The sequence below is a fragment of the Ursus maritimus genome, unplaced genomic scaffold, assembly GCF_017311325.1.
Source record: "Ursus maritimus isolate PB19 unplaced genomic scaffold, ASM1731132v1 scaffold_14, whole genome shotgun sequence".
In the NCBI taxonomy this organism is placed as follows: domain Eukaryota; kingdom Metazoa; phylum Chordata; class Mammalia; order Carnivora; family Ursidae; genus Ursus; species Ursus maritimus.
Window position 1 is genome coordinate 45,042,791 of NW_024423786.1, and position 23,554 is coordinate 45,066,344.

Here is a 23,554-nt window from a genome sequence, read left to right on the forward strand (position 1 = left end):
CCGGCCCCGCGCACGCGTGGGAAAGTTGGCCTGGAACCGGCCCGACCAGTTCTGCCCGGGCGCGCGGACCGGCCGCAGGAAGTTGCTGTAAAACTTTTTTGGGGGGTGCAGCCGGTGCCCCCCGCGCGCCGGGCCCGGATGCGTGCCGGGTAGGGCCCCCCCGGGCCGAGAGGGGTGCCCGGAGGGAGGAGCACGGAGGGGGCGCCCCGGCCCCGCTGCCCTGGGGCTATGGCCATGGTGACCGGCGGCTGGGGCGGCCCCGGCAGCGGCGGCGGCGACACGAACGGCGTGGACAAGGCGGGCGGCTACCCGCGCGCGGCCGAGGAAGACTCGGCCTCACCCCCGGGCGCCGCCAGCGACGCTGAGCCGGGCGACGAAGAGCGGCCGGGGCTGCAGGTGGACTGCGTGGTGTGCGGGGACAAGTCGAGCGGCAAGCACTACGGCGTCTTCACCTGCGAGGGCTGCAAGAGCTTCTTCAAGCGGAGCATCCGCCGCAACCTCAGCTACACCTGCCGGTGAGCCCCCTATCAGCGCACGGCCGCTGTGCACCCGGCCCCGGGTTGGGCCGGGCCTCTGACCTGCTCGGTCACCTTGGGCCTGGCGCTGACCTTCCCCGGGCCTCCACTCCCCCCTCTGAGATAGGGGCACAGCCCCCTCTCCCCCCCTCCATAACATTCCTGGGATTGTGTATACAGTCGGCGCTGTATTGATGCAGGTCCCCCCGTCAGGCGGTCCCTTGCGGCTTCCGCCCCAGTTCCTTGCTCCTTCTCTCTCCCTCCCTTTTCTCCGAAGAGGGGTCATCCCCGCACGGGGAGGGGTCGGGGGGTGCTGTCAGGGGTGGGGTCCTAACCCCAGGGCATCCCTTCTCTTGGGGATCTCGGCGCGCAGGGGATCCTGCGGGAATCGAACGTGGAACTTGGACTGTGGAGCTCGCAGCGTCCAGGGGCCATTGTCTGCGGCCGCGCGGATCGATACGGCGCGCCCTTGGGGTCAAATATCACTTCCAAAGTCGCCCTGGCCACCGAGGCGGCGGCGGCGGCGGCGGGAGCGAGGCAGGGGTGGCACCGGGCGGCCTCCGGCCTCTTTCGCATGGGTAGCCCTGCTGTGGGGGGAGCTGGGCTTGCCCATCAGGGGGGAACTCCCCCCACCCTGTGCTCACCCTGGGCCTTGGGTCACTGGAAACCGCCGCTGGAGGGCTGGGAGGGCGGCTGGATTTGACCACACCTCGGCTGCTCCAACCCTCCCCCCACCAGGAGTGGGTGCGGACATGGGGCTCCTGGAAAATCCCTGAAACTTCGGTCATCTCTGACAGGGTGGGGGTGAATGTTTCCAAGAAGGAGCCCTGGGCCCTCCGAGGTTGGAGTCCCCGCTGACAGGGTGTGGCCTTGCTAGTTTCTCTGGCTGGTGCTGGGGTTGGGTGTCTAGCCCAGGGCCCCCTTTCCCACCACTCTTCCTTGAGTGTCCTTTCGCTCCACTCACAAGCTCCTATCCTGCACCCCAACAGGAACATGTGTAGGCTCTGCAGAGCCAGTATGGAGAGTCCCATTTTCCAGATAGGCAAAACTGAGGCCCAGAGTGGTCCTGGGGCACCCAGGGAGAGACCCTGCCCCAGCTGGGGCTTAGCAAGGGGAACTGGGGTTGGGAAGAGGGGAGCAGCTGAGTCCTGGTCAGGGTGTCCTCAGGGAGAGGGCAGCTGATGGAGGGCTTGTTGGTGAGGCCATAGGGCGGGGCCCCAGGCACCAGAGGCTGGAGTTTGGCCCCAGGTCTGCGGTCAGGGCCTTGTCTGGGGTAGCTCTGTGTGTGTGTGTGTGTGTGTGTGTGTGTGTGTGTGTGAGCTGCCTTACTCCCTCCAGTGCTAACTGGGCCACCAGACTTTGGCCTCATTCTTGTTGCTGGAGTGACTGCCTGCTCTCTGGCCGAGTCTTTGGGGAGGGCAAGGGAGGAGCTTAGGTGGCTCTGGGGTCCCAGGGGCTCTCGGAAGGTGGGAGCAGGGAGCTATAAGACAGGGGAGGGGGGCGTTGTTCGGGGCTTGCAGGTTCTCCAGAAGCTCTGCACTGTGTGACCTGGTGAAGTCGCTGCCCCTCTCTGAGCCTCAGATTGGTTTAGCAAGGTCCCCTCAGGGCCTAGCCTGAGAGGTTCAATGCCTGCCCCTCAGAGAGACCCCAGCTCTGATCCCAGCTCTCTCTGTCTGGAAGAGGCACAGTGAGACACAGATTCTTCCTGCCTGTGGAGTCTAGGCTGGGCCAGAGGGAGGGATGGGTCTGGAGTCCCAGGAGAGAGCAAGGGGCTGTGCCTGAAGTTCAGGGAGGGCTGCCTGGAGGAGGCCCGTGGGAGGTAGGCCTTAAAGCAGGAGGGGTTTGGCAGGTAGAGGAAGTGAAGGGCACTCCTGAAGAGAGCGTGGCCCAGGCAAACACTTAGTGGCAGGTTAGGGGAGCAGTGTTGTAAGATGAGACCACCCAGGCATGGGAGAACTTAGAGCCTATTGGATCAGAAGTGCTGGACTGAGGATGACAGGGAGCCAAGGAGGGTATGTGAGCAAGGGAGGGGAGGGATCAAATTGGACCAGAGGCCAGAAGCCTCGGAAGGAGGCTGAGTTGGGCCACGGGTTTGGGCAAAGCATGTGCTCTTTAGGTGGGATAACAGGTGGAACTTACTGTTTCTCCATCTGGAGGGACAGGAGATCTGTCCCAACTCCACAGCTGGGGAAGTTGAGGCAGAAGGTTCAGGACCTCCCCCGGGGTCAGGGGCCCTGAGCTGGGTCCCTGCCTGCCTGCCTGCCCGCCCCAGGCCTGGCTGTTTCCACCCGGCTGCCCAGGACCCTCCCCCTGCCTGCCTGCTGGGCTTTGTTCTGGTTCTGCCTGAGCTCCCTCCACCCTAGCAGGGCCTCTTCCTGGGGGCTTAGGCCAGGCAGGGGACAGAGGCCTGGGCTTAAAGGCTGGTGCCATGGGACCTGGGCACTTGGAGAGCCCCCCAGGACCTCAGCTCTCCTGAACCTGCCATTGAGTACCCCCCAGCTTGGGCTTGGGTCCTGATGCCCTCCCCAAAGCCCCCCAGATTCCTCCAGACCCGGTGCATCCCATATAGAGCTGGCATCTGGCCTCCTATTTCCAGATGAGGAAACTGAGTCTCGGTGGAGAAGTGGCCACCCCAGAGCTGGGGCTGAGTGCGTCTGAGATGTGTTTGATTTTTAACTTCATCGAGCGTTCGTTTTACTCTGTGACTGTCTCTGGGCACCAAGAGGGTACCCCAGGGGTGTCTGCCCCAGATCTGGGACTTGGAGAGCCTGGAGCCCAGGGTAGAGAGACACCGAGGGAGCACAGGGATAGGGGCCAAGGCGAAGAAGTACTGGAGAAATTTGAAGGACAAGGGCCTGAACCTTCCTGCTTGGGACTGACCCTGGATGGGGAGCTCACTCTCTTGCCGGGCAGGGCCCCCTGTCCCATCCCTGGAAGAGGCCATGATCCCTGAGGGCCACCCAGAGGAAGCTTCTTAGGTTCAGTTAGGAGTTGGAAGGTCTTCCCCAGAGGAGGGGACCTGGGTATGGGGTCTTAAAGGGAGCAACAGGGTTCATTCATTCATTCATTCATTGGTGGTAGTCTTGTGCAGGGTGATAATACTGGGGTCCTACTGTGCCCATAGAGGACTGGCCCTAGCCTGGCCCCTAGTGTCTTTGTTAATCCCCAAAGCCCAGTGACCTGACCATGGACCTTTGCTGTTCTCACATTGCCCTTGGGACGAAGACCCCACCCGTTTGCCCCTCAGTAGCCAAATAAAATGAAACTGTTGAGGCTTTCGTATTTTCACGTTTCCAACCTTAAAAGCTCTCCTCGCGCTCTCTGCCTGGAATTGCCTCTCTGCTCTGGGGGAACTTCTATTCATCCTTCAAAACCCAGTTCCAACATACCCTCCCAGGCGTGCTAATCTACTTCGCTGTAGACTCCCTTCGTCACCACCCACTCCAGTTGCCCTTTGCCTCCTTGCAGACTTAGCCCCTGTGCCCCTCGGGGATACCTGCCCAGCCCGGGGTGGGGGGCACTGACGTTTCTCAGGTGCAGCCTTCAGAGGTGGTGTATAGGGTGGCACCGGGAGCAGGACGTGGGTGTCATGGTGACCCCCTGCCTGCCTCTAGGTCCAACCGTGACTGCCAGATCGACCAGCATCACCGGAACCAGTGCCAGTACTGCCGCCTGAAGAAGTGCTTCCGGGTGGGCATGAGGAAGGAGGGTGAGTACCCGCGGGGGGTTGGGGGGGTGGCCCGAGGGTGAAAACGCAGCCCTGGCCTTTGCCTTCACCGCCCAGCTCGGGGGTCTGGGAGCCGTGGACAGTGGGGTCTGGCGCCTGCTAACCTTGTTACCACCGATCCCACGATCTCGTGGGCCTCAGTCTGGCCATGGGCTGGAGGAATCCAATTAGCACAGTCACCTGGTGGCTGCGGCAGAGCCGGGGACGCAGGCGACACCCTGATTCAGGCCCCCGGTGGGGCTGTTGTGCTCCCCAGCCCCTCTTCTCTGGGCCCCTTGGCTTCAGAGTCAGGTTCCTTGGCCCTGACACCTCGGTGACCCCCGTGCCCCTAGTCCGGCCAACGCTGTCTGAACAAGGATGTATTTTTGTTTTGTTTTGTTTTGATTGCTTTCTTCCATCCTCCACCCCCTGCTTTATGTTTGTCCAAGGCAGGAACTTGCCCGATTAAGTCAAAGGGCAGCTTACCCTTCCGCCTGCCCCTGGGCACCGGGAGCCAGAGGGAGGCCCAGCCCCTTGTCTCTGCCCTGGGGACTTGTGTGCACTCATGCCGGGTGGCTGGGCCCAGAGCTGGGCCAAGCACTCTTAGAATTGCGTTGGAACCCAGAGGCTTCCACGTGGAGCATGGTGGGCTTGGGAACAGGATCTGGCTCACTGGATGAGAACCCCAGGCTGGGCTTCCTGTCTCCGACAGGACTGTCATGGGGCAGGTTGGCAGCTCTTCCCTGCCTCTCGAGTCTCCCCTGCTCTAAAGGTGGTGTTTTCTCTGCTGGCCTCTGTGAAAGAAGCTGGCAGTCGCTGCTCAGTCTTTCCCTTAAGACTGTCTGATTACTCTCTTTGGTCCTTTTAAGTTTGGGGATGACTTACTTGCCCAACCTGGATTTTGCCTCTACTTGTCCATTTGACCTGAAGTTCTGATGTACGTCAAATCAGGGCTTCAGATCAGGGCTTTAGATCTCCAGAGTCTTCAGAGTGGGAAGAAAATCGTAATCACAGCTCATGCCCCAAGCACAGTCCTACCTCAGGGCCTTTGCACAGGCTGTTCCCACTGCTTGGAGCACTCTTACCCCAGATACCAGCATGGCTTCCCTACCTCTTTTTTTTTTTTTTTTTTTTTTTTTTTTTTTTTTTTTAAGAGGTGAGGGGAAGGGCAGCAGGAGAGGGAGAGAGAATCTTAAGCAGGTTCCACGCCCAGCGCAGAGCCTGATGGAGGGCTCCATCTCACAACCCTGAGATCATGACCTGAGCCGAAATCAAGAGTTGGATGCTTAACCAACTGAGCCACCCAGGTGCCCCTTACCTCCTCTAAGATTTGCACAAAGAACACCTCCTCAGAGAGGTCCTCCTGATTATTCTCCACCATTCCCCTTTATTTTGCACTATCTACCGTGCTCTGTAATTTACTTGCTCCCCCACCAGAATGTCCACTCCCTGGGGCAGGGACTTGTGCTTGTCTTGTTTTCTGACCTAGCCTCAGTGCCTGTCCAGGGCATAGAACATTGAAGGTGCTTAGTACATGTTTCTTGGCTTGAATTACTACCCGTTTAGCCCTTGCTATATGCCTAGTGCTGTTCTATGCAAGTTAGATTCTCATAAATTTAGTGATTGGTATCGTCACTGTCATTACCCTGTGCATCTTACAGATGGGGAAACTGAGCACAGAGAGCAGGGAGGTGAAGCGTTTGCCAGGGTCGGAGAGCGGTAGAGTTGGGTTGGGACTTGAACCCACACAGTTTGGGCTGAATAAAGAGGAAGAGCTGGGGAAGGGGTACTCAGGAAGCAGGAACAGTGAGTGCAAAGGCTCTGAGATAGGAACAGGGCTGGGTGATGGATGAATGGTGGGGATGAGGTTTAGAACTGAGTGAGCAAAGGGCCTGAAGGAAGAGGTCCCTCCCCTCTGGGGGCCAGGGGGTTGAGCTGGGATCCACTTTCTGGCCTTATCCAGCTACACCCATTTGACAGTTGATCCTGAGACATAGAAATTCTGTGGAGCCTCGAACCCAAGCTCCCACTTCCCTGCTCAGCTCTACTAGCCCCTGGCTCCCACACACATTCTGTTCGCCATTCATTCCCTGGCCGGTTGACCAGGAGTTCACGGAGATGAGACAGGGAGATGAGGCAGGGCATGCCGACTCATTAAAGATCATTAGGTAGTTTCTGTCTGGCTCTCAGCCCAGTCTGCCCCTCCGCCCCCCCCCCCCCCCCCGCCGCCCCCCCCCCCCCCCCCCCCACCGTGGCACAGGTCAGGTGAGCATGTGGCTACCGCTCCTTCTCTTTGTGCCTCAGTTTCCTTCTTCCCATTCACCTGAATCCTGGGGACACTGGCTGAAGCCAGCCGTGGGTGCTCCCCTCTCCCCTTAACAGCAAGGCTACTGATGGCAGTTAATGTTTATTGAGCACCTACTATTGGCTGGGACTCCACTCCTAGCACCGGTCACTGCAGACAGAGGAGACCTGCCCTTGGGAGCCATGACCTGGGGGTGGGGTGAGGCTGGGAGCTGGAGGAAAGATCCCTTCTCTGTAGGAGAGATCATTTGCTTTAAGGATACGCTGGCCAGGGGTCCCAAGTAGTATGAAGGTGGCCCCTCCCTGGCTGCGTTGTCAGTTCTGGGACCCCCATGATTGACAGATGGGGGCATGATTGACAGGTCAAGCCTCCACGGAGGCTGAGTGGAGCTCACAGGCAGCTGAGTGGAGCTCACATCGTCCAGAGGGAGGGGGCCAGGCGTCCCACCACCCATGCTCCTCTGCAAGCAGTGGGGGTGGCAGTGGTGGCTGGACATGGCCTTAGGCTGAGGGCACAGGGCAGAGAAGGGTGGGGCCGGCAGGCCCCCCTGGCCCCTGGCCTCCCATTCAAGCTGTGCACCTATGGGCTGGGGTGGGAGGTCCAGGGAAAGGCTGGGTGTGGGGAGCCTTTGAGGGGAGGGGCTGAGTGACCCTCTGATGACTTTATCTTTCCCCCTTTCTTCCTCTCCACCTGCCCCCCATGACCCTGGTTACCCACTTTTCCCCTCGTTCCTTCCCTCCCTGTCCTTTCTCTTCCTGCCACCTCCCTGTCCCCTGTCTGGTCTCCCTATGTCCCGCAATCCCTTTCCCGTACCCATATTCGTCACGCCGCCTTCCCCATCCCCCGGCCCCCTCCCCGCTCCCCGCCCGATTCCCGGCGGCGGCGGGGTGGGGGGCCCTCTCTCCCCTCCCTCCGCTCCTGCCCCCTTCCTTTCCCTCCTTCCCATCCCCATTCAATCCCCGCAGCGGTGCAGCGCGGCCGCATCCCGCACTCGCTGCCAGGCGCCGTGGCCGCCTCCTCGGGTAGTCCCCCGGGCTCGGCGCTGGCGGCCGCGGGCGGAGACCTCTTCCCGGGGCAGCCGGTGTCGGAGCTGATCGCGCAGCTGCTACGCGCCGAGCCCTACCCCGCGGCGGCCGGGCGCTTCGGCGCGGGCGCGGCGGGCGCGTTCGGCGCGGGGGGCGGCGCGGCGGGCGCCGTGCTGGGCATCGACAACGTGTGCGAGCTGGCGGCGCGGCTGCTCTTCAGCACCGTGGAGTGGGCGCGCCACGCGCCCTTCTTCCCCGAGCTGCCCGTGGCCGACCAGGTGGCGCTACTGCGCCTCAGCTGGAGCGAGCTCTTCGTGCTGAATGCGGCGCAGGCGGCGCTGCCCCTGCACACGGCGCCGCTGCTGGCCGCCGCCGGCCTGCATGCCGCGCCCATGGCCGCCGAGCGCGCCGTGGCCTTCATGGACCAGGTGCGCGCCTTCCAGGAGCAGGTGGACAAGCTGGGCCGCCTGCAGGTCGACTCGGCCGAGTACGGCTGCCTCAAGGCCATCGCGCTCTTCACGCCTGGTGAGATGCTGAGATGCGCTCGGGTTTGGGGGTGGGGGGGGTGCGCGGTGGGGGGCGACCTGGACCCTGACCCCGGCCCCCACAGTCTTCCACTCCCTGACCCTCAGCCGGGCGGACCTGGGGCCCTGCACGTGCCTGAGCACTGATGGGGGGACAGTGGAGGAGATACAGGCGTGTGACACCCTGATGCCCCCACCTCCTGATCCCAGGTGTCCCTAAGAACCCTGACCCCGGCTCTCCAGACCTGGAGCTGGGCCTGGACCTGTGACTCGGCCCCTAACAGCCTCTCTGCCTGATTCCCAGGCTCCCTGAGACCCCCCCCCACCCCCTCATCAAGTTGCTCTTCGTCCCCATGAGCAGATTGAGGGTGGGGGGATGAGGGAGGGAGGTCCCGGACGCCTGGTCCTCAGTCCCTGATCTTTGTCCTCCCCAGCACCTCTGACCCTCATCTGCCGAATCAGGTGGTTCTTCCTGCGTACGGTGCAGATACGGAGGGCTGCCAAGCCCGGATACCCTGACACCTGGCTCTGGCCTGCCCTGCGCTTTCCACTCCCTGATTCCTGGGCCCTCAGACGTCTGACCCGGGGCGCCCAAACTGTCCCCCAAGGCGGCCTCCTGGCAGCCAGGGCCGCGTGGGATTAGGCGTGGGATTGGGCAGGGGCGTGTCTTGGAGTCCTTCCCGTTGTGGGCGGGGCTTGGGCGGGGCTAGGGCGGGGCTGTCCCAGTACCTTCCTTGTCATTAGTTAACCATCTAGCCACCGAAAGCCCTACCTTACTCCAGAGACTGGTGGCCCAACTGGTTCTACACGCTGAAAGGTTCTGGATCCCACTAGGTGTTTTCGTGGGGTCAGGGATGCACGAACCAGACCCAGGCCACTCTGAGAGGTGGCTTTCATTTGATAAATATGGCTTTGCCCTTTCTTCCCCCAGAAGATTCTTTCTCTACCTTACCCTTCATGGGTCCCCAATTTAGATGCTGTCACATTCACTGACACCCTAGGCCACGCTGTCTGAATACTCCCTCTGGGCCTGGCCTTCCCACGTCCCCTCCCTAGCTCCTCTTCCCCTTGAGCTTGATTAGAACTTGTCACCCTGCCAAAGGCCTCAGTCGGGGCTCCTCTGTCCTTGAGACGCCACTGTCCACACTCCTGTGTCACGGGCCTCAGTTGAGGCCACCTGAGCCTCTCTTATGGTCTGGCACTGCCTGAGATGACCCATTTGTGCCTCAGGCCTCCATTTCCCACCTGAATGCCCCCCCCCATTACCCCCAACCCCAAGTGGTGCCCTCCAGTCACCCCTGGGGCCTCGTGGCCTCCTGCCACTTCCCACTTGATTGACCTTGCCCTTATCTCCCCAGATGCCTGTGGCCTCTCAGACCCAGCACACGTGGAAAGCCTGCAGGAGAAGGCGCAGGTGGCCCTCACAGAGTACGTGCGGGCTCAGTACCCGTCCCAGCCCCAGCGCTTTGGGCGGCTGCTGCTGCGGCTTCCCGCCCTGCGCGCCGTCCCAGCCTCCCTCATCTCCCAGCTGTTCTTCATGCGCCTGGTGGGCAAGACACCCATCGAGACGCTGATCCGAGACATGCTGCTGTCAGGAAGTACCTTCAACTGGCCCTACGGCTCAGGCCAGTGACTTTGCAGGGTTGGCTGTGCTGTGGCTGGGTCTGCAGACCTTAAGGGACACGGATGCTTCGGCCCCACGCGGGGCCCCCAAGTGGAGGACCTTGGCTTCTCTCCTCAGACTCCTATTTTTTAAAGACTGTGAAATGTTTGTCTCCTCTGTTTTTTAAATGATCACGAAACCAAAAAGAGAGTGCTTGTCCAAGCTCCGGCCTCGGCCTCCCCAGAACTCCTGGCCAGAATAGAGGGGGGAGGGACCGAGGGTCCGTTCCTGGGACAGCCGGAAGCTCAGCACCCCAAGCATGAACTTTTAAGCCGGTGGGGTTGGCTTCCCTTGTGTGATGGACAGAGGCCTGGTGTTTGGACTCAAGAGGCAGGGGTCGTATGTGCCAGGCAGATCCTCTGGACACGTAATCCACGTTGGACACTACATGATGAATGAATCAAGGCCAATAATAAAGATGTTTCCTACCTGTGTGGCCTCCATCATCTTTGTGAGAGGAGGGCAGAATGGGGGGCACCCCACCACGGCTACCCACTCCCAGCCATCTGGAAAACCCACAACCTAACAACAGCCCTACTTGCTGTTTTTGTGGGACAGTTTTGTGGGGAAGCAGCTGGGGGCAGGGAGGCGATCCTACGGTCAGCTAGTGAGTCCGTAGGAACTGAGTCCTACTGATGGCTCGGTTTCAAGCTCTGGCCTGTGCGGGTGGGCCTCATAGATTCACACAGGCCCTGGACCAAATACCTTATTGTTTCCTTTGATCAGCCCTTAATCACGGTGTCTGGGCCCCTGTGTCCTCAGGAGAAACATTCGCGGTAGTTCCACCACGTGATCGCAACCCAGACGGAGCCCTCCATTCCCCTGGCCACAGCAATCGGTTCAGGGAGGGTGTGTGGCCCAGAGCTGGCCACTGAGACTCGATGGCAGGGAGTGGAAACAGGATGTAATTGAAAGCAGAGCCAAAAGAGGAAGACCAACTTCCCAGGATGCCTTTGGAGCCCCTGGATCAAGCCACATCTGAAACCATTAGGAGCTTCAGTTCCATGATCCCAGATTTACCCTTTTGTGCCTGAGCCTGAGCCTGAGTTTGGTTTCTTCCCACATGTAACTAAAAAAACCTCTCGTTTCGGAGATTGGCATCTGGAAGGCGGGCTATCGAAGGACAAACCGCACTGGGGACTTAATTAAGTTGATGTGGGGTGATGCACGGGACCTTGCCATCCTGGCCTCAGAGGCTTGTGGCCCAGCTCTGTGGCGGGAAAGGTGCCCATAGGACTGATTGATTGTCAGGACTGTGGCTCTAGAGGGCGGGTAGAAAGAGCCTGGATGCTGGGGGCAGGCCAGCAAGACAAGCCGTCCACCAAAGATGCCCCTGTGATAACCGGGAAGAACTCAGGTCTCGCTCTGCAGGCTGGGCCTGTGCTCAGCCCTTAAACCTCCTCCAAAACGCTCCCCATGAGTACCCAGCCTCCTTCACGTCCCATCTTGGAAGAGACCTGAGTGGGAAGACGGGGTGTTTGAATCCATTTCCTGGGGAATGAACGGGGGTCTCGTGGGTATACTCTGTCCCCAAAGGGACTGAAGTAGGAATGGGATGGAGAGGATACTGGGCTGGAGAGCGATGACCTATTAGATTCACAGGACATCTGAGAACTGAGTGAGACCATTCTGTCTGTCCTGCTGTCCAGACCCCAGGCCAGACGTAACTGTCTGTTGAAGCCTGACTACACAACTCCTAGACAACCCGACCCAGATGGCTCTTCTGGCAAAAAGCCTTTTAAGGTTCTGTGGTTGAGACTGCCATCCGGCCCTCTGTTGCTGTTCCATCACACTAGGCCCGGGTCCATCTTCCCTGAGGACAGAGGCCCCAGGAGGACCGATCCTGGGACTGAGGACTCTATGATTTGGTGGCTGACACTGCCTTCCCTCCCATCCCCTAGAGCTCCCCTGGGAGGCTAAAAGTAAAGGGGGGGGCGCCTCAGTGGCTCAGTTGGTTAAGCTTAAGGCTCTGCCTTCAGCTCAGGTCATGATCTCAGCGTCCTGAGATCGAGCCCCGAGTCAGGCTCTGCGCTCAGCAAGGAGTCTGTTCTCTCTCTCTCTGCCCCTCCCTCCCACTCATGTTTTCTCTCTCACACTCTCTCTCTGATAAAATCTTTAAAAAATAATAAAAATAAAAGTCAAAGAGAGCAGCTGCTGGTCCACTGTCACACGGCCCCCCACAGGCAGCCTGGCCCTACCACTGCCCCACCCACCCTACCTAGGGCCTGGCATGGGGCGGGCGCCACGGGATTCTCCCCCAGGGCCAGGCACAAGAGCTGTGCTCCCATGGTGCCTGGTGTCAATCACCGTTCAGCCTGCAGGGCCTGGGGAGAAGAGGGGCTTTTTAAGGGCTCACGTCTCTGGGTTGGCATCAGGGATTCCAGCAGGGCTCCTGGGCTGAGTGTGCCCCCTTCAGGAGGTCCCCAGCATTCTGCCCCATGAATTTTGTAGGATGCCTACTAACCAAGACTAGGGAGGGTCCTCTGCCAGTCCTGCCTCTGTTACTGGAAACTTTTTAAAAAAAGATTTATTTAATTATTTCAGAGAAAGAGATGGGGGTGGGGGGAGAGCAGGGGGAGAGGCAGATGGAGAGGAAGAGGGAGAAGCTGACTCCACTGAGCCTGGTGCCCGAGGCAAGACTTGATCACATGACCCCTGAGACCATGACCTGAGCCGAAATTGGACGGACGCTCAACCAACTGAGCCACCCAGGCGCCCCAGTTAATGGAAATTTTTGGCTCCTGGAGCTCCCCCAGCCCAAGCCTGGCTGAGCAAGTAATTGCTGGATGTTGGCCCCTCAGCTTCCCACCAGAAGGCCACGTGAGGCTCTGGGTGGAGAGTCAGACAAGAGTTCACACCCAGCTTGGGTAAGTCCCTTTCCTGGAATTTCGATTTTTAACTCTGGAAAATGGAAGAACAATTTTTTGGTGACAGTTGAGTGAACTCAGGAGTGTGAAGCAGCTGTACACAGTAGGCATTTCATAAGTGTTTATTACACTGAGATGGAGGCAAGACCTGCTTCCAGGGGATGGGCTGAGATCTGGGCTCAGAGCCGCTGGTCCCTGAGGAGGTTCTGGGGCGGCTTCCTGGAGGAGGCGCCATCAGAGCTGGGTCTCAAAGGCCGAGGCATCTGCCAAGGCTACCCCGATAGGGGGTAAAAGCAGGAGCTAAAGCCGGGAGGTAGGAAGAGGAGCGAGGGCAGGGTGGGACCGCCACCTTGGGGTGTCCCTCTGCCCGTCTGCCAGGGCACTCAGAAGTACACAGAGCCCTCGCAGTCTCCTTGCTCATTGAACTTCTGGATCTGCATCTTGAGGTGCCTCAGTTTGCCCTTCAGGTAGTGGCAGCGAGTCTGCTTGTCCAGGAAGCTGGGGTCCTAGGCAGGGCAAGACCCAGGGAAGTCCTTGTGGTATTTTGGCCTTTGGCCCTCCGCGGCTCCACCCTTTGCCTCTTTCTCTCTGGGCCTCAGTTTTCTTTCCTTGAAACTGGGCACACTGAGCCTCATGGGAGGGTCGGGGTGCAAAGGCCAGCCTGTGGGGCTCAGGGAACATGACTCACCATCTGCTTCTTCTCAAATTCCCTCCAGACACGGGCGGCAAACTGGGCTTCCTTCTGCAAGTGGAGAAGGGGGTGGGGGGCTCAGAGAACGCTGAACCCAAGGAGGGATGGGGAAACTGAGGCTCAGATAGACAAAGTGACCCGTCTAGTGAGGACTTCAAGGGCTGACCTTGGTCCTATGCTGTGGTGCCCACCCAGCCTAGAGGCGGATGGGGCCCAGAGACTTGGACCCAGAGGCCAGAATCCACTCCAGGGAAGGTCTGTGGGGCAAGGGTTTCTGCTGGGGCTGACCTGGCTTCGGGGCCTGGGCAGTGAGTTCAGCAAGGCCTCCAGCTGCTGGAGCTTTGCCAGTGCAGAGCCCACCTCCTGCTGGAGCTCCAAGAACTCTGTGTACTGGTCCTGGAACACCGCAGCATAGCGGCTCCGTTCCCTCTCACTGCTCACTTGTGGGTACTTACTGCGGGGTTAAAGTGGGGCAGAGTGTGAGTGGAAAGAACCCATCCCTTTCCCCCAATCAGTTTAATTTGTTCTTCTTTGCCCATGTTGGACTCCCTGCCCCAAACGCCCCTTTTCTCTTTCTACTATTTAGTAAACTCTTACTCATTTGTCAAAGCCCCAGCCTCAGTGCCCCTTCCCTGTTCTCAGGCATCAGGAACAACGCGGGGGACACTCACAGCTCATAGTCGGGCACTGGGTGAGGCCTTGGCATATGCCCCGTGGGGATGGCTTCAATAGGCTTCTTGGTGCTCAAAAGGGCCCGGGAGGGCAGCTCATCCTCAAATACAATCTTCTTGGGCCTTGGCCTGTGCGCTCCTGCTTGACGCTCGCACAGGGCGCGGGGGGCGCTGTTTTTCGGGCCTGGAGGCACCAATCGCTGCGGGTGCCGCAGGAATCATGGTTTGGAGTTAACCAGGGGATGGGGAAGCCAGAATCCTTCAAACTGGGGGGGAATGAATCTTTTGCCTAGGCTCGGCCTGGGGACCCTCCTCCCGTTCAGACTCACCGGGGGCCCAGGGCCAGGCGGGCGGGTCTGTAGGTCCCCCCGGTAGCCGCGGGTCTGGGGGGACTCCCGGGTGGGCATCGGCTTCAGGGAGGCACGGCTCGGGCGTCCCCGGGGCGGCGGGCGGGTCCTGCGGGGGGCGCCATGGCCCCCGCGCGGGGGGGGTGGTCGGCGAGCGGCCTGCGGGCACCAGAGAAGGGCGCGCCTGGAGGCGGAGAAGGCTGCAGGACGCACCGGGAGGCGGACCCCCGAGGGGCCAGCTCTCCACCGACGGGCGGGAGCGCGAGCTCCGTCGCTATTTGCATAGATGCACTCGATTGGCTCACCGAGCAGCCCGCCCCTGGCTGCGTAACCCGGAAAGGCGCGACGCCCCTGACGCCACCGCGTATCCTGGGTAGGCCCGCCTCTAGTTAACCCCCGCGCTGCTGCAGCCTCGCCCGCTAGGGCGCGTGAAGCCCACGGACACCGCCCCCGAGAAGTCCCCCGGGACCTCCGCCCCAGCCGCGGGCCGCAAGGACCGCTCCCGTCCGGGGTTACCTGTCCCAGCGTCCGGGTCTCCGAGCCTGGGTCCGCTGCGGGAGAAGTGCCCGAGTCTAGGTTGTGCATTAACTTCAAAGGCTGAACCCAACTGGTGGGGTCGTTCCACAGGGCGAGGCGGGGCCTAGGGAGATCGGGCGGGGTTGGCGGTGAGGGGGCGGGACCCAGCCTTAAGGGAAGTGGATCCACTTTTGTGTTTTTTGTTTTTTTAAAGATTTTATTTATTTGACACAGAGAGAGACAGAGACAGCGAGAGAGGGAACACACGCAGGGGGAGAGGGAGAGGGAGCGGGAGAAGCAGGCTTCCTGCTGAGCAGGCAGCCCAATGCGGGGCTCCATCCCACGACCCTGGGATCCCGACCTGAGCCCAAGGTAGAGGCTTGACTGAGCCACCCAGGCGCCCCTGGATCCAGTTTTGAAGCGCAGGTTCGAGTCCAACAAGACCAGACCTGTTTGTTGTGTGTTTGGAGCCGGTGATTCACCTTCTCTGACCCGCAGGTTTTTTTGGCCTGAAAAACAGTGCTTTTGGCAAACTTGTACTTATTTATTTACTCAACAATTAAATTTTAAAAAACATTTCTTGAATCACTAGATCATTATACCCTGGCCAGCTGTGAGAGAAACACTGGTTTCCCCACAACTTTTGTTACTCCAGGTCTATTCCGGTTTCTCACAAGTCTATCTTCAAAGTTTTAAGTCTTGATTAATCTGGTGAGAGAAAAAGTTCAGAAACTATTTGTCTTTCTTTTCCTGCACCTTTTTTTTTTTTTCTTGTTGATTTTTGGGAGCTCTTTGTATGCCAAGGATGTAGTTTAACCAAGCAGTGAAACAGTGTATTTTCTTTTACTGTTATAGGTGAGATGGTCCAATACATTTTGCAGGCTTTTTTTCCCCCCATGTAGGAAACTAAATATATATTAAATCCCTTGCTGTTTTACTGAATTCTCTTGTTGAAAGAGCTTTTTTTAGTTAGTTTGGGTTTTTCATATAGGTAGTCGTATCATCTGCAAATAACTTTGCCTTTTTTCTCATTTCTTAATCTAATCTCTTCTTTCTTGTCTGTTGTATTGACCAGCACTTCCAGACAATGTTCAGTCTTTGAGGGAGTTGGGTCAACTGTGGGCACCCCTCCACCTTCCTCTCTTTGATGGCGGGATTGCCAGTATTTGTTCATTAAATTCAATGCTGTCTTTGGCTTGAGATTTTGCAGTTAAATGAGGAAAATATCTATCTTGGCTTATTGTTTATTGAGAGATGTTGAGTAATGGATACTGAACCGTACAAAGTACCATTTCACTCTATGATTTTGTTTCCTGATGCATTAATGTGGCTATTAACAAACTTCCTATTGAACCATTTCTCCATCTTAAGTGTGAGCCTTCTGAAGATCTACTTTTTTTTTTTCTTCAAAGATTTTAAGTAATCTCTATACCCAAAGTAGGGCTCGAATTTACAACCCAGAGATCAAGAGTTGCATGCTCTACTGACTGAGCCAGCCAGGTGCCCCTTAAGATCTATGTTTTAAAAGTTGCCATTAGAGCTTATGAAAAGTTTTACTTGGTGTTTTTGCACCTATGTTGACGGGGGTCCACGTGGGCACTTCCACGCCTGTCCCCATAGTGCCCACTCACACTCCCACGGGTCTGGGACAAACACCCTCGTGCACCTGTCACCTGCCCAGCCTCCCTCACTGAGCTCCCTTGGTCACCCCCCTTCATAGGCTTCGCCTTTGACATCTGATGTGAGGGCGAGCAGAGCCCAAGACCAATGGTTCTCCTGGGACTCTCACTCTACAACCTCTTCCAGGGTCCCAGTTCTGGAGTAGTGCCCACGCAGTTCTCATCTGAAATGATCAGGCTATGACCTTGGCAGGGCAGTTTCCACAGACCCTCATGTGTTTGTTGAATGATCTGGCAAAGACTCTAGTTTCCTGAGAGCTCAGGTCATGGCTGGACTAAATCCTGTCTCTGAATTATCACCTTCAGTCTCCGGAAGGCCCAGCCCTGATGCTCCCTCCTCCAGGCTGGCCTCCAGACACAGCCCCGTTTCTCCCCCACCCTCCAGCCTCACCCGAACCGCACAGGGCTGAAGGCAGTGTTTGGCTCTGACTCTACCAGCCTGGGGGCTCCTGCGGCTTCTTGGGGCCTGGCCTTTTCCGGTGCGGGGTAGGTACCAGCGGGGAACTGGAGGGGGAGTTTGCTGCGTCACTACGCCTTCCAGACTGACCTTCCTCTCCTGCTCATGTGTTTTCTGTGGCTCTCAGGAACCTTCAAAGACCCTCCCATACTGCTGCCCAGCCCGAAGGGCAGCGCTGGACACAGTGGACGGCAGACGGAGGGCAGACGGAGGGCAGCCAGGGTGGGCCAGGACGGGTCTTTATTTGAGTTTGGGCATGATGCGGATGAAGAGGATCATGCTGATGAAGATGAAGCAGACCACGATGAGCATGGCCCAGAGCAGCCAGTTGACCGACTTCTGCGCGTGCTGCTCCAGCCGCTCCGATTCCATCTTCAGCTTCTCCAGGTTCTGGTCAGCCATCTTGAGGGAGTGTGACAGGGTCTGTGGGTGAGGTGGGGAGCGTGTCAACAGCCCTGCGGCCTCCAAGTGTGGCCTCTCCCTGCCACCCAGGGGGGCAAGACTGCTCTCTAGGCCCTTGCTGGTACTGTGCCCTCTGCTGGGTATTCCACCTTTGCCTTCTATCAAACTTCTATCATCCAACAAAGCCCTGGCCACAATGCCCCTAGGCTGGGAAGCCTTCCTGGATGTCCCAGGGCAGAGGCTGGAAAGTTCCCACAGTCCTCACACCTGGTTGTCCTTCTTAATGACGCTCTGCGCGGCCAGCGTGTTGGTCTTGAGGCTCCGGGCCAGGCCCAGCATCTCCTCCGCCAGCTTCTCCTGGAGGTTCTGATGTCGCTGCAGGACGAGGTCTAGCTCGGCGGCCGACTGTTTCTCATCCCCTGGTCTGGGCCCTGCCGCCCCGCTGACCTCATACATGGGGGGACAGGTGGGCATGAGATGGGGTGGGGGAGGGGAAGAGACCAACATGTTCCCAAGGAACCCAGAGATTATAGCTCTAGCCACGGCCCTGCTTGGGGCTCCGTTTCCCCTTCTTTACTTTGGCTTTTAGGAAGAGCATCCCCCGAAGTGGCTTTTGCTCGGTGGCTTGGATGCTTGTGGGGGCCCTCATGGTTAGGTGCCTCAGTGGCCCAAGGTTTGTCCAGCTGCACCTTCCCCCCAACCCAAAGGCTGAAGACACTCACGTTCTCTTCCTCAGATCCAGCTGGGGATCTGGAAGTGAAAAAAGGCAAAGCAGGAAGAAGGAGAGAATTGGTTTCCTGTTTTCTGGCTTCCTAATCATTGCCTGCGATGTGTCTGCTACTCATAATATCATTTCCCATCTAGTCAGCTGCCCAGTGAGCTCCTGATCATGCTTCAAAGCCCTAGCTCAAAAGCCCTCTCTCTCAAGAAGTTTTCCTCACCCCTATCTGGGCTCCCCCGGGCCCCAGGTCCTTTCTGCTGGCCTAACCTTGGCCCTGTGGCCTGGGAGTACCCAGCTTTATTTCCTCTGGGGACCAGCCCCTTTGTCCTGGCACCCTCATCAGGCATAACTAGGTGACACCCCTGGGGCTATGCTCCCTGGGCTGTGGAAGATCCTGGGGGAGCCAGGTGAAGGCTATGAGGCAGCGTGACAGTTAAGCTTCAAGTCCTGTTTCACTCAGGGCGACTCACCTCCAGCAGAGTCCTATGGGAAAAAGAGAGAGGCATTAAGTCACCTACCTTGTCCTGTCCCCCCAAACTGTCCTTTCTGCTCTCAGAACCCCCCCACCCCAACACACACTCAGTCAGGGCCCCGGGCAAGTCCTATGACCTCTGGGCCTCAGTTTCTTCATATTTTGAAGAGTTTACCCGATCCACATAAAATGCTTAAAAAGACACTTGTCATCTCATTTTACAGATGGAAAAACTTGTCTATTTGTGGCAAAATGAGATAAAGTCATCTATCTGTGGCAAACTCGCCTATCTGTTGCTCTGGGCCAACTCTGGGGCTTAACTAGATATGTGCCATTTTCGCCTTGGACCAAACTCCTATACATTCAGCAAATTCCTGGCTTGGCCTTTCTGTTGGGAAGCCAACTGATGGCCCAGGGCAGAGGCTGTTGGGCCCCCTGGGGTCCCTGCACCTGCCAGCATTTGTTGCTCTGGCCACACCTACGCATGAAACTGTCCCGACCAAAGGGTTCCCAGGGACCAGGGAGGAAGCCCTACCGTGCCTAGAAGCTCACTCCTCATTTCGCTGGTGTACCGAGCCCGAGACTGCAGATGCACGGTCTTCGTGGCAGGCACACGCTCCTTGGCTGTGGTGGGTACACGGCCAGGGGCCAGAAACTGGTTGGCTAGTGCCTTCTCTGAGGCGGAGGTCTGCAGGAGAGGGAAAAGGGGTCACCAAAGGGGCAGGTCCTGGGCAGGTGAATGTGATGAGGGCTGAGGAAGTCGAGCACCCCGGCTCACCAGCTTCTCTGCCTGCAGCATCCCCTTCAGGAAATCTACCTTGCGGGAATATTCATTGATCACCTCGGAGGCTGGTTTGCTGGAAGGCGAGAAGAGGAAAAAGAAAACCTGCCCACTGTCCCTAGCGGGAAGGGTCTCAGCAGGAGCTGGAGCACAGGGATTCCCCAACAGGAACCGGCCCTGGCCCCGACTCCCATCCCAGCTTTGAAGCCCCAGTAGTGCCTGCTCTCACCTTGCCTGGGCTTTCAAGGCCTGCAGCATGTCCTCGAGGGCTCCCACGTACTAGGGAAGGAAAGTGGGGGTGTAAGCCTGGTTTGCCACACCCTCCCACTCCTCCCTGTCCTGCTCAAAGTGGGGGTGGGGGTAAGGGGTGGGGGCGTCGGGGCCAACAAGGGGCGGGGCCAGGACGGGGGCTGGGCTGAAAGGGGAGGGGCCACGTGCCAGGGGGCGGGGCTAGCTGAACTCGAGGGAATGGGGCGGGAGCCGCAGGTGGACGTGGCGGAGCCGGCCGGAAGGGGCGTGGTCAGAGCGGCTGTTAGGTCTGGGGCGTAGGGCCCTGTGGCCGTTAGCCTCTGACGCCGCAGTCCGTGAGTGGGGCTTTGCTTGACAGTACAGATTTCCCTCACCTTCTCCAGACGCCACTCGTCCGGGTCCCGTTTCTCCGCTGCCATCGCCTCGCAGCGGCACAGCAACCGTACTAGGTTCAGCTCCAGCCTCGACGCTGCCATCATCTCTCGGCGGTATCCTGCCCCTTCCGCCGGCGCCATCTTGGAGAGGGGCGGAAGTGTCCTCATTTGGGCTTCTTCCGGGCGCGTCCGCCACTCATTCGCTGTTGCATCTTTGGGGCGGAACTAATGTTTTGTTTCAAGGAGAGGCAGTAGCCTGTCTGTATTCACTCAGGGCTGAATCGCGTTTTCCCCCCTCAAGCGTCTTAACCCTTCCTGAAGGGTTAAAAGGACCGGTCCTTCGATGTCAGGCCCATGTGCAGTATGTCCTCTGTCTATTCCTTTCCTCCTACTCAAAATCCTCCCCCACGCCCAATCCTGCTTGGGTTCTTTCCCACGCTGAATTCTTCCGTATCCAGGCAGCCTTCCCCCGTTCTTCCCGGGGTACGGGCCTGGGACTAAGGATCCCAAGGCTTAGGGGCCCCTCCAGAGTTTGTGGTTATAAGCTTCCGGGTCTGACTCTGACTCCACCCCCCGCAGTGGCCCTGAGGAAGTTTAACTTTTCTGGGCCCGGTTCCTCCTTTGGGAAACGGGTGGTGTGACAAAGCCTGCCTCAAGGAGGGACATTAGCTAGCTCTGGGGGTAGGAGGTGGGGCAGGATCACCCTTAACACCCAGACCCCCATGGAGAGAACCCCCCCCCCGAGTCCCCAGGCAGTCAAGGCCCATCCTGTGACACCCCCCCACCGGCCCATATGCCTGCGGAGGACTGGGTAAGGATTGGAGCTTCGGAGGGACTGGGAGGGACTGGAGTGTGGCATGCGGCACTCACCCCTCTTCCCACCCCTTGAGTCACCTGTATCCTGGCCACACAAGTGGGCCTGGTGCCTTGCAAAATACTACGTGGATGAAGGGGGCAGTAGAGGCAGATGGCGGCAGGCTCTGAATCCCAGCCCTACCCCATCCCAAATGCGTGGCCTCCAACAAGCCTCCCAGCTCTCCCTCATGTGCCCTCTGGACTAGGGTTCTTCGCTGTCCCTGCACCCCAGCCCCACGGGCCCCACCTGCCAGCAGGTTCCCACAACTGCCCATCTGATTGCAGCCTGGGAGCTGGTCTGAGAGGGGATGGTGGGGGTGTGTGGATTCTGGCTCTGTTGGGCCCACCAGGAGCTGATCCCTTCATAGGGAGATGGCCCTTGTAGCTGACATTTAAGCCCTAGCTGGGGAGAGGCTGGGTGCTAAAACAGGGCAACAGGAGGCAGCTCCCAGGACAACAGCCTCTTTGCCAAAATCCCCCCCCCCCCCCCCGCCATCTCTAGATCAATGAATAAGCACCTCCAGCAAGAACACCACCCTAGTGTGAGGAGTTCATGTGAAATTCCAACAGCAGCGTTTGCTAGAGGATCAACGCAGGTCCTCCCTGACAAGGGGCACAGCACCACCCCACCCCTCTTGGCTAATGCCACTGGGTGGACCCCCACCTGCCAGCCTCTCCTCCTCCAATGAACTCTGAACCCAGTCTGAGCAGGAACTGCACGCAAACACCTTTCAGGCACTTTTTATTTTGCACGGCTTGTGGTGCACCTGGGGCACCTCTCGTCCCAGACCTGTGGCCATGTGTCTGGGGAGTGAGCCAAGCCTGAGAGAGGGGGAGCCCAACTCCAGAGATCCCCAGGCTGTCACCGTTGACCAGGAGGAATGTCCAACCCCAGGCCTTGCCCCACCCCCCGCCTGAGAGTGGTCCTGAGTCGTGGCTCCTGTTGGCCACACAGAGTGGGCAGTGTGCCGAGGGTGGCCTCCTCTGGCCTCCCGAGTCCGGGGCACGGTGGACAGAAGAGTGATAGCCACATTCAAGTCTCCCTGGGATGTGAGGTCTGTGGTGGAGGCTGCAGGTGGAGGCTGCCGACTGAGCCCCTCGTGTCCTGACTCCCGCCACCAGCCTGATCCTCAGAGAGGCTCCAACGCTCCTTCAGATGCATGCCAGCTGGCCAAGGGATGCGTCTGAGACACACCTGGGGCAGTCGGGGGCCCCAACGGTCCAAATCTCTTGTGCGAGGCCCCAGTCCTCAGACTGTGGGCCCTAGGCCGTCCTCAGGGCGGGTCTGAGCCCCCGACGTGCGGCGGCTATGCAGGCTTTGCTCTGAAGACTCAAGTCCAGGTTATAGGGAGATGTAGGGCGTTAATATAAAAGTTTGTACATACACGTATAAAAAACAATTTGGTCTCTTGTTAAGGCTGTTACAGTTTAAAGTTATGTAAACCACGCACAAAGAAACAGTTACCATATAAAACAAAGAGGGAAGTGGGAGATGCCAGTTGCCAGGCTGCCCACCATGATTTGGTGCTCTGGGTGGGCGCATCTATGTGGCGTGGGGGCTCAGCAAGGGCGGCCGGGCATTGGCTGGCCTCTCCCTGCTTGGACTCTGCACTTGGGGCTGGTGCCCACCTCACATTGTCTTGGAGCTTTTCATTCGGGATCCTTCTCAGCCAAACGCTGGCTCTGCAGCTCAGTGCCCAGCTCTGGCACCGGCTGGTCCTCAGACTCGCGGGGACTCTGGCACTGTGGGCCCTCAGCCGTTGGCCTGGCCCGAGGTGGGGGGCAGGCAGTAGGTCGGGGGGTCTGAGTACCTCCGCTTGGCCCCAGGAGGCTGGTCGTCCTCATCCAGGGGCTCCCGTGTGCCCTGCACGGGCAGGTGAGCGCTGGGTGTGATATACACAGAGTGTACCTGGTCCGGGCGGCGGGCAGGCGGCTCTCGGCGCCTCACTGGGGCAGCAGCCTCCTGGGCACCCGGTGCCCGGCTGGGGAGGTGGGAGGGCAGGCCGGGTGGGAGCTTGATGTTGGTTGTGGGCATGATGGGGGTCCGCCGGGGGGTCTTCACTCTGACCGTCACGAAGGACGACGGCCTTCGTCGTGGAGGGGCGGCTGCCACGGGGAGGGGGCTCAGGGCGGGCGCGCCGGGGCTGGGGAGAGCAGGCGCGGGGGGCCCTTTTGAGAGACAGATGGCAGGGTTACTGCAGCTTCGGGGCCAGTAGATGGACCCTTGCCCCCGGGCCTGCCGGTGGTGGACATGGGAAGGAGAAAAGCAGACGCGGCCTTAATACTGACCTTCTGAGGCCCCCCGCCCGGCCCGCTCTTCCAACAGGCTCTCGGTGCTGGCCGACGTTTCTGAGTCCAGGTTTTCCTCATCGGAGCCCCGAGGGTCCAGTTCCGGCAGCCGGTAGGTGATGTCCTCCCTGGGGGGTAGGGGATCATGGTGTCCAAGGCTGTTCCCAGGGTGAAAGACCACCCAACAAGAGTGCCAGGCCAGCAGGGGGCGGAACGGGCCTTCCTGGTCCTGGATGGGAGTCCCTGCCCTCAGCACCCCTGGCACCCATCCCCAAATCACACCTGGCCCAGAGAAACTCCGGGGAGGACTGTGTCAGGCTGCTGAGGGAAGCCGTCCACCTGGCCCTGTACTGAGCTAGTGATAGGCTCCTGCCTCAGGGCCTTTGCAAGCGTTGTTCCCTCTGCCAGAGTGCTCTACCCTGTTCCTAAGACTAGGGTGGCCAAG

General features: G+C 59.1%; 4 protein-coding genes across 7 annotated transcripts in view; 1 reads left to right on the plus strand and 3 right to left on the minus strand.

Annotated features, from left to right (window-relative positions):
• Window positions 1-46: 46 nt before the first annotated feature.
• NR2F6 (nuclear receptor subfamily 2 group F member 6) lies at window positions 47-10,170 on the plus strand. 2 transcript variants are annotated; one of them, XM_040629079.1, is made up of 5 exons: window positions 47-515; window positions 4,130-4,224; window positions 7,492-8,076; window positions 8,510-8,537; window positions 9,434-10,170. In XM_040629079.1, exons 1-5 carry the CDS (start codon window positions 229-231, stop codon window positions 9,750-9,752), a joined length of 1,314 nt encoding a protein of 437 aa, XP_040485013.1. In that variant the 5' UTR covers window positions 47-228; the 3' UTR covers window positions 9,753-10,170. The 2 variants fall into 2 exon arrangements, with proteins under 2 accessions (XP_040485013.1, XP_040485014.1); XM_040629080.1 differs by lacking the exon at window positions 8,510-8,537 and having other exon boundaries at window positions 49-515.
• Window positions 10,171-12,711: 2,541 nt separating this feature from the next.
• On the minus strand, window positions 12,712-14,975 carry OCEL1 (occludin/ELL domain containing 1). Its single transcript, XM_008704206.2, has 6 exons — window positions 14,831-14,975; window positions 14,297-14,473; window positions 13,968-14,167; window positions 13,585-13,750; window positions 13,294-13,347; window positions 12,712-13,111 (listed from the first exon to the last, which is right to left on the minus strand). The coding sequence occupies exons 1-6, from the start codon at window positions 14,897-14,899 to the stop codon at window positions 12,989-12,991; spliced, it is 789 nt and encodes a 262-aa protein (XP_008702428.2). The 5' UTR covers window positions 14,900-14,975; the 3' UTR covers window positions 12,712-12,988.
• A 2,214-nt stretch (window positions 14,976-17,189) lies between these two features.
• Window positions 17,190-20,248, minus strand: USE1 (unconventional SNARE in the ER 1). Its single transcript, XM_040629082.1, has 8 exons — window positions 19,966-20,248; window positions 19,572-19,621; window positions 19,340-19,418; window positions 19,097-19,249; window positions 18,560-18,572; window positions 18,091-18,118; window positions 17,636-17,810; window positions 17,190-17,389 (listed from the first exon to the last, which is right to left on the minus strand). Exons 1-8 carry the CDS (start codon window positions 20,131-20,133, stop codon window positions 17,207-17,209), a joined length of 849 nt encoding a protein of 282 aa, XP_040485016.1. The 5' UTR covers window positions 20,134-20,248; the 3' UTR covers window positions 17,190-17,206.
• Window positions 20,249-21,545: 1,297 nt separating this feature from the next.
• Window positions 21,546-23,554, minus strand: part of MYO9B (myosin IXB) — an 85,462-nt gene continuing 83,453 nt past the window's right edge. For all 3 annotated transcript variants that reach the window (XM_040629085.1, XM_040629084.1, XM_040629083.1), the window contains 2 exons: window positions 23,110-23,237; window positions 21,546-22,989 (listed from right to left, as the gene is read on the minus strand). In XM_040629085.1, coding sequence (XP_040485019.1) covers window positions 22,574-22,989; window positions 23,110-23,237 — 544 coding nt within the window. In that variant the 3' untranslated portion in view covers window positions 21,546-22,573. The remainder of the gene's footprint in view (window positions 22,990-23,109; window positions 23,238-23,554) is intronic.

Excerpts from the sequence above, each read along its gene's own strand:
- NR2F6 (XM_040629079.1), top strand. The coding sequence starts at position 229 with ATGGCCATGGTGACCGGCGGCTGGGGCGGCCCCGGCAGCGGCGGCGGC. Across the intron at positions 8,077-8,509 it reads CATCGCGCTCTTCACGCCTG|CACCTCTGACCCTCATCTGC; the intron begins GTGAGATGCTGA and ends TGTCCTCCCCAG. Across the intron at positions 8,538-9,433 it reads ACCCTCATCTGCCGAATCAG|ATGCCTGTGGCCTCTCAGAC; the intron begins GTGGTTCTTCCT and ends TTATCTCCCCAG.
- OCEL1 (XM_008704206.2), bottom strand. The coding sequence starts at position 14,899 with ATGCACAACCTAGACTCGGGCACTTCTCCCGCAGCGGACCCAGGCTCG. Across the intron at positions 14,474-14,830 it reads AGACCCGGACGCTGGGACAG|GCCGCTCGCCGACCACCCCC; the intron begins GTAACCCCGGAC and ends TGGTGCCCGCAG. Across the intron at positions 14,168-14,296 it reads CGCCTGGCCCTGGGCCCCCG|CGATTGGTGCCTCCAGGCCC; the intron begins GTGAGTCTGAAC and ends CGGCACCCGCAG.
- USE1 (XM_040629082.1), bottom strand. The coding sequence starts at position 20,133 with ATGAGGACACTTCCGCCCCTCTCCAAGATGGCGCCGGCGGAAGGGGCA. Across the intron at positions 19,622-19,965 it reads ACGAGTGGCGTCTGGAGAAG|TACGTGGGAGCCCTCGAGGA; the intron begins GTGAGGGAAATC and ends TTCCTTCCCTAG. Across the intron at positions 19,419-19,571 it reads GCCTTGAAAGCCCAGGCAAG|CAAACCAGCCTCCGAGGTGA; the intron begins GTGAGAGCAGGC and ends CTCGCCTTCCAG.